Source organism: Salvia miltiorrhiza, chromosome 6, assembly GCF_028751815.1.
Source record: "Salvia miltiorrhiza cultivar Shanhuang (shh) chromosome 6, IMPLAD_Smil_shh, whole genome shotgun sequence".
NCBI lineage: Eukaryota > Viridiplantae > Streptophyta > Magnoliopsida > Lamiales > Lamiaceae > Salvia > Salvia miltiorrhiza.
The window spans coordinates 26,983,119-26,991,279 of record NC_080392.1 but is presented as its reverse complement, the minus strand read 5'-3'; the positions used below and the strand labels follow the sequence as shown (position 1 = coordinate 26,991,279).

At 38.2% G+C, this 8,161-nt stretch overlaps 1 protein-coding gene across 1 annotated transcript; it reads left to right on the top strand.

Moving 5' to 3' along the window:
* The first annotated feature begins 248 nt into the window (after positions 1-248).
* Positions 249-6,831, top strand: LOC130988954 (elongator complex protein 1). Its single transcript, XM_057912946.1, is given in 6 exon segments — positions 249-542; positions 1,023-1,353; positions 2,270-4,728; positions 4,730-5,346; positions 6,103-6,195; positions 6,303-6,831. Coding segments are annotated over 6 exon segments (3,978 nt in total). The 5' UTR covers positions 249-374; the 3' UTR covers positions 6,613-6,831.
* The last annotated feature ends 1,330 nt before the right edge of the window (positions 6,832-8,161 follow it).

Here is an 8,161-nt window from a genome sequence, read left to right as displayed (position 1 = left end):
ATATATATATATATATATTATGTTTAACATTTTTATTTATTTATTTAAATTATCGTTCAATTTCGATGATGGTCGTGCATCGCACGAGCGGGCACATACTAGTGACACTAATATTTGACATTTGGGTAGAATAATTCAATTGAATCGGATCAGAGTCAGGATTCGGGTCGGGTACGCCCGGGCAAGTTTTTGTGAAAAAAAATTGGGGAGCAGTTTTTTTTTTGAGACGGATTGCGGAGCAAAGTTGTAAGTGATTTTATTTAGAGCAGTTGCAAACAACCCTAATTTCAATTAGACTCCCGCGTCACTCACACTCACCCCTGTTTCCGGCACCGTTGCTCCTCCTTTCCGCCGCCGCCGCCGCCGCTGTCAACATGAAAAACCTCAAGTTTTCATGCGAGGTTCGGTCGGAGGTGCAGTTACGGAAGGAGAAGGGGGAGGAATCCCTACGGCTGTCCGCCGTCGACATCGAGCGCAGCCGCCTCTTCTTCGCTTCCACCTCCAACTTCATCTACACCACTCAACTTATTACTTCACATCAGGTAAGAACCCTAACTTATTCTCTTTTTCCCCATTCTCCTACTTTCTGCTTATATTTTGTTTGCCCATGTTTTCGCTCCTTTAATGGCATGCTGTAATTGATTGCTTCCATCACATTTGAGATCACTTTGCGAAAGTCTTGTATCACACTCTTCCATGTTATATAAGGCTTTAAAGATGACTGAGTATGGCGCGTATTTATTCAATGGATGGGGATATCTTGCCAATTTTTTTTTTTTTTTTTTTTAATATCACTGGGATTTATGTGCGTGAAGCGATTCATAGGACACTCAGGTTGGAGTTCCTACGGCTGCATATTTCTCTTACTGAATCTTTGTCAATATTCATACATGATGAGTTTTACGGCTAAGCTGCCTAATGCCCATTTTTCATAGGGTGCTTATATATGTGCTCTTGCTCTGGTGTGGGGCGAGTGTAGCTTTTGATCAATGTGTTGACACCAAATTTTTGAAACTGTTCAGACTGAAGGAGCATGGAATAAGAGCTCGTTGGCTGCTTCCACTCAGCTGGATTTGGAAACTGGAGACTTTATCACTTGTTTGGATTATCTCATGGAAAAGGAAGCTTTGATAATTGGAACCTCAAGAGGACATCTCTTACTGTATTCAGTTGATGATGATGCAACTGAAATTGTAGGCCAGGTGGAAGGTGGAGTTGCGTGCATTTCACCCAGTCCAGATGGAGATTTACTTGCTATACTCACTGGTTTCGGGCAGATCCTAGTTATGAATCTTGATTGGGATCTATTATACGAGATGCCTCTTGATGATTTGCCCGAAGGTGTTGACGTACGTAAGGACTTTTTTTCCATATTTTCATTTCAAATTGATCTTAATCAATCTTTTAATGCATTGCTATTCATTTTACTGAGGACTTACTGTTTGAATTTTGTTGTACATTGTTCTTGAAGGAAAAACTTTTGGATATAAATACCAAATTCTTATATCTAAGGTATAATTGTTTATATAGATATAGGCTACCAAAAATTCTGGCTGGAATTTGGTCTAGGAGATTTAGAGAATTCATGCATATGAAATAAATGTGTAAGTTTCAAGTGGTAAAGATGATGTCTTTTTGGTTAACTAAGATATTGTATAGAAACAAGATGGAACCAGATAATTGTTTTGTATCTTAAAAGTAGTTTCTGGATATCGCTTTTATTCCATTGGTTGAAAATATTTCCTTATCAACATAGAGAGGCTTATTCAGTCGGTCTCAATTGTGTTAAGAAAAACTATTTTTGACAATGTTATGTTAGTGATAGTCCTAAAGCTTTCTTGCTTGCACCTAAACAGTGTGCAGATGCAATGATTTTTTTACTTTGTTTATGATGTTTGGTCCCTTCCCTTTTTGGGCGATAAAGAAAACACCCACAGCTGCTACTCATGGATGCACATTGGGTCAACTCTGCTCCTGTGCTATAACCCGCTATCCACACAGGAGAGGGAAACGACACTCAAAATTGAGATGGGTGTCTCAACCATTTGCCAACCCCAAGGGGTTGATGCTGTGCCTTCTTTTCTATCTTATAATTGTTGACATATTGTGCTTTACATGAGTTTCTGCAGTACTTGAAACTGGGTCCATGTAGAAAATTCTTCCTTTCTGAAAAATAAATGGATTTTGAAAGAAGGATAACTTCAATGCTAACAATGCTGAACCGAGAATCTGTTTTTCCGTATAGTAACCTTACTCATTCGACTGTTAGCAGATGGATCATCATTTTCCATTGATTGTTTGCATGAGGCCTCGATTTCATGGAGAGGTGACGGGAAGTTTTTTGCTTCTCTGAGCAAGGCCCATGATTCCTTGTCTTTGCTCAAGAAACTCAAAGTCTGGGACCGTGATTCTGGGGTACTCCACTCCGTCTCAGATCCAAAGCCATTCATGGGGTCTGTTATTGACTGGAATCAGATTGGAGCTAAAATTGCCACCGTATACAATCACAAGGAAGAAAAGAAATGTCCATCTATAGTTCTGTATGAAAAAAATGGTCTAGAGAGGAACTCATTCAGTATCAATGATGAAATAGATGTGACCGTAGAATTTCTTAAGTTTAATTGCAATTCAGATCTTCTTGCGGCTATTGTCAGAGGTGATTCAGTTGATACCCTAAAGATATGGCACTTTAGTAATAACCGCTGGTATATGAAGCAAGAGATCAGATTTTCCAAGGAAGATGGAATAAAGTTTATGTGGGACATGACAAACCCACTAAAGTTGCTTTGTTGGACTCTTGATGGCAGAATCATAACTTGCAAGTTTGTCTGGGTTACAGCTGTGTTGGGAAACTCAGTAGCATTTGTCATTGATGGTTCAAAAGTTCTGGTGACTCCATTTTCTTTGTGCTTGATGCCACCTCCTATGTACTTTTTTGACTTAGAATTTCCCTGTGCCGTTAGGGATGTAACTTTCTGTTCAAGAACTTCGCAAAATCGTCTGGCTGCATCTCTATCAGATGGAAGCTTGTGCATTGTGGAGCTTCCTTTGCTTGATGAATGGGATGAGCTGGAAGGCCAGACATTCAGAGTTGAGGCTACATATTCTGGTATAAACTTTGAGCCTTTGCTACATCTTGTTTGGTTAGATTCCCATGCGCTTCTTGGTGTTTCTTGCTTAGATTCCGATCACAGTAATTTTAGTAAGAAAAACTTCCTAGATGGGGATGTTCGTCCAGGATATTACCTGCAGGGAATCGAGATAAGGTGCTCAGAAGATCGCATTCCTGGTTCTGTGACATGCTCAGGATGGCAAGCAGAAACTCTGCATCATATCTATCTTGAAGGGGTTGTTGTTGGTATAGTGTCTAATCCTCTTGTTAGATGCTCTGCATTTGTTCAGTTTGAAGGTGGAAAAACATTTGAGTATTCGTCAAAGTTGGGTCTGAACAGAGGGGTCAGCCTTCAGAGACGCGATGAGATGGATTTCCTGTCATCCTGTCCATGGATTGATGTTGCCCCAGTTGGAGGCTATACGCGAGAGAAACCATTGCTTTTAGGACTTGATGATAATGGAAGACTGCATCTTGAAGGAAAAATATTGTGCAACAACTGCAGTAGCTTTTCATTTTACTCAAATTCAGGTGATGGGATGATAACACATGTGGTGATTTCCACTAAACAAGATTTACTATTTGTTGTTGATGTTGGTGATATTGTGCGTGGGGAACTGGAAAAGAATTACGAGAATTTCCTTCCTGTTGTAGCAAAAAATGGAAAAGGACAAGATGAAAGCATTTTCATTAACATATGGGAAAAAGGATCCCAAATTGTGGGTGTTCTCCATGGTGATGAGTCTGCTGTGATCTTACAAACTCCTCGAGGAAATCTTGAATGTGTGTATCCCAGGAAATTAGTTCTTGTTTCAATCATCAATGCGTTGGCTAATAGGCGGTTTAGAGATGCCTTGCACATGGTAAGAAGGCACAGGATTGATTTTAATATCATTGTTGATCATTGTGGCTGGCAAGAATTTATTGGGTTAGCTGCAGACTTTGTTCTACAGGTTGGCAACCTGAATTATGTTACTGAGTTTGTTTGTGCCATCAAAGGTGAAGATGTTATGGAGACACTTTATAAAAATTATACATCCTTACCGTGCATTAAGGGGGATAAAGGTTTTAGATATGGTCAACCAAAGAGTACAAATGGTGATAATAAAGTGTCGTCTGTTTTAATGGCCATAAGGAATGCCCTTGAGGATCAAATTGAGGAAACTCCAGCAAGAGAGCTTTGCATTCTGACCACTTTGGCTAGAATTACTCCCCCAGCTCTGGAGGATGCTTTGAGGAGAATAAAAGTTATCCGACAACTGGAGCTTTCGGCAGCTACAGATCCAAAGCGACTGTCTTATCCCTCATCGGAGGAATCCTTGAAGCACTTGTTATGGCTTTCTGAGTCTGAGGCAGTTTTTGAAGCTGCTTTGGGCCTTTATGATTTGAATCTTGCAGCTATTGTTGCGTTAAATTCACAAAAGGATCCAAAAGAATTTTTGCCTCTTCTACAAGAATTGGAACGCATGCCTCAACTTTTGATGCAATACAACATTGACCTTAAATTACAAAGGTATGAAAGTGCTTTGAGGCACATTGTTTCTGCTGGGGACGCTTATTATGAAGATTCCATGAAACTAATGAGTAAAGTCCCGGAGCTTTATCCAATGGGACTTCAGCTTGATTGTGGATCCTGACAAGAGACAGCAGGTGCTTGAAGCATGGGGAGATCATCTTAATGCCACAAAATGCTTTGAGGATGCTGCTACCACATATTTGTGTTGCTCCTGTCTGGAAAAGGCATTGAAGGCGTATCGTGCTGGGGGCAATTGGACAGGAGTTCTGACTGTGGCTGGCCTTATGAAGCTTGGAGAGGATGATCTTTTGCAGTTGGCAAGTGAGCTAAGTGAGGAACTTCAAGCACTTGGCAAACCCAGGGATGCTGCAAAAATACTCTTGGACTATTGCTGTGATGTTTATAATGGTGTTGGCCTCTTGGTGGATGCAAGGAGTTGGGAAGAGGCTCTGAGGATTGCTTTCTTGCACAGAAGAGACGATCTAATTAAAGTAGTGAAGGATGCCTCTCTGGAGTGCGCAAGCGTGCTGATCGGAGAATACAATGAAGGGGTGGAGAAAGTTGGCAAGTACTTGACCCGTTACCTAGCAGTTCGCCAGAGAAGATTATTACTTGCTGCAACGATTAAATCTGAGGAGAGATCTGGGGGCTATCTTGATGATGACACTGCTTCACAAGCTAGCAGTAATTTTAGTGGAATGAGTGCATACACCACTGGGTAAGTTTACTTGAGTTGTTTGTTAACATATTTTGCATTGCTTTATTGCTATATCTATATTCTCCCATTTACTTGTTTCTGATATGATATCAGTAACACCAAATAATAGCTTTCTATAATTGATTCTGAATATTATGCGACCAGTACTAGATTGTTTTCTAGTTCATGCATTTCTTCACTGAACCTGGTATTTTTGTTAGGAAATTCTACATAAACATTTATTTTTGCTTGATTTTAAGTAAAATGAGTGAAAATCTTTGTAGACATCTAAGTAGGTGCATCATTTGTTGATATTCTAGCATCTGATTGATATGTTCATGATCATATTTTGGACAATAATTGAGATCTGTACCATGGTTGTCCAAATGGAAATTTTGATGGAATTTTCTAGATCAGTTTTGATATGTATTATGACTAGACCCATCCAGGCAACCTTAGGGATTTCAGAATATGTTTATCTAGATCATTTCATTCATATGCATCCTAACATGATTTTCTACTCTCTTTTCTTAAGGATTCGAGTATTATAAAATTTGAAACACTTTGTAGGGAGCCATATCATTGTATGAGTAACAGAAACTCGTCTTGTTTTGATTGGTTTGTGCAAATTCAAATCAGAAACATGAAAAGCCAGAAAACTAAATCCACAAACACCTATCTTTGTGCGGAATATATATATATGTAGTTGCTGAGTGGCCAAGACCACCAATGTGACATAAGTATGACATGCCTAGTGTTGCTCCTTTATGTGTGCAGATCTAGAAGAGGTTCGAGCACTTCCACCTCCTACAGCACGTCCACCAAGGGAAGAGGTCGTCAACGGAACAGGGGAAAGATTAGAGCTGGAAGGTACAGTGTCATTGCAACTATAGTTGCTCATCTTGGTTTTGTACTCACAATCCAATCCCTTTTAGACTTTCTGTTTCGGATGTTGATACTCCATCTTTTCCGTCCAGCCCTGATGAGGAGACGGCTTTAGTTGAGCATTTGAAGGGGATGTCCCTGGCCGAAGGAGCAAAATGTGAGCTTAAATCATTGTTGATTTGCCTTGTGATACTCGGGGAGGAAGACAATGCAAGGAAACTGCAACGCACTGCTGAGAAGTTTCAGCTGACTCAAACTGCAGCAGTGAAGTTGGCTGACGATTTGATACCTGTTGACAACATCGACGAGCAGGCGTTCAATCTGGACAGTTACATTCAAAATGTGCAGAAAGAAGTGCAGAACTCGGATGCTTTTTCCTGGAAATCGAAAATACTGGGCTGATGGAATGAGATTTTTGTCGTTGGCGAAGGAAGATATTGATGCTCATCTATCAAGACTCAAGAGCCATGAAAGTGAAGATAGACAACCCAAGGTTTATCTCGTCTCTATTTGTCGTTTTTTAGGCCCAGTTTTTGGTTATTTGAACAAAACTGAAATACACAATACATTTGTTTCTGATTAGCGTTCACGTCGCAGGGAAATCCACTTCTATTTAATCTTCGTTTATCGTGTTTTAGTTAAACTAAATTTTAATTTACCATCCTCTCCCATTTCCTTTTAAATTTACCATCCTGTTTGAGCGCGTGTGCGTGTTTTTTTTTCTTTAAGGGTGCGTTCTTTTCTTTGGTTGAAAATTTATCATGAGAAAATAAGGGATAAACAAAATTTAACCCTTTAAATCATTCCTTTTTTTTTTTCTCACATTTCCTACTTGACCCTTACTCATTCCTCATTTACACTACAAATGAGGGATAATATTATCCCTCCAAATATGGTGTGATAATATTATCCCTCCTTTGTACTGTAAATGAGAAATGAGTAAGGGTCAAGTAGGAAATGTGGAAAAAGAAAGGAATGATTTAAAGGGTTAAATTTTGTTTATCCTTCCTTTTTCCATGATAAATTTACAACCAAAGAGAACGCACCCGAAAGGTGTTTCTGAAAAATTGTATTCCCTCCACCTACGAAAAGTAAGTATCGAAAGTGTCACACATTTTTTTAAAACATGGCTCTGGTTTTTTTTTTCCTTTAACTTTTATTTTTACACTCCCTCCGTCCCAACGAAAGCGGTGCGTATTTTTTTTTGAGCCGTCCCAACGAAAGTGGTGTATTTCTTTTTTTGGTAATAATTTTACACTACAAACAATGTGGCCCCACACACCTTTATACACTTTTACACTATAATCTTATTATTCTTAAATCTCATGCCAAAAGAAGCGCACCATTTTCGTTGAGACGAGGGAGTAATATTTTTTATTTACAAAAAATCAATCTAAACTCAATTTCAACTACACATTTCATATAATAGTGGGGATTTCTTTTCCACTATAAAAATTACCACCAATTTTGCTAAAAGCTGTGTTCACCAAAAATGTCACACCAAAATGTCATTAGTACTTGTGTTTTTCCAAAGTCTAGTTTCGTTGCGCCCAAATCTGTTCAATAAATTAACTGCAATCAGAAACAATTTTATCTTTCCGAAAATTTACAAAAATTGAAGTTTTTCTTAGAAATTACTTACTGCATTACATAACTTACTAGTACGCGCTCCCGTGCGATGCACGTGCCACGATATATTTATTTATTTTTAAAATTTTAAATTATAAAAAAATGTTAAAATGTCATTATTTATGATTAAATTAATTGGTATAAAAAATTATGTTAATTTATAGTATATAATAGTATTTGATTTAAAATAATGTATAATAACAATATTATCAACTTACTTAGTATAATATTAAATTTAATGAGTATTGTATTATAATGACTAAATACGAATAACAATAATTTAATTTATAGATTTTAAAACAAATAATTTAAGTCAATCTCA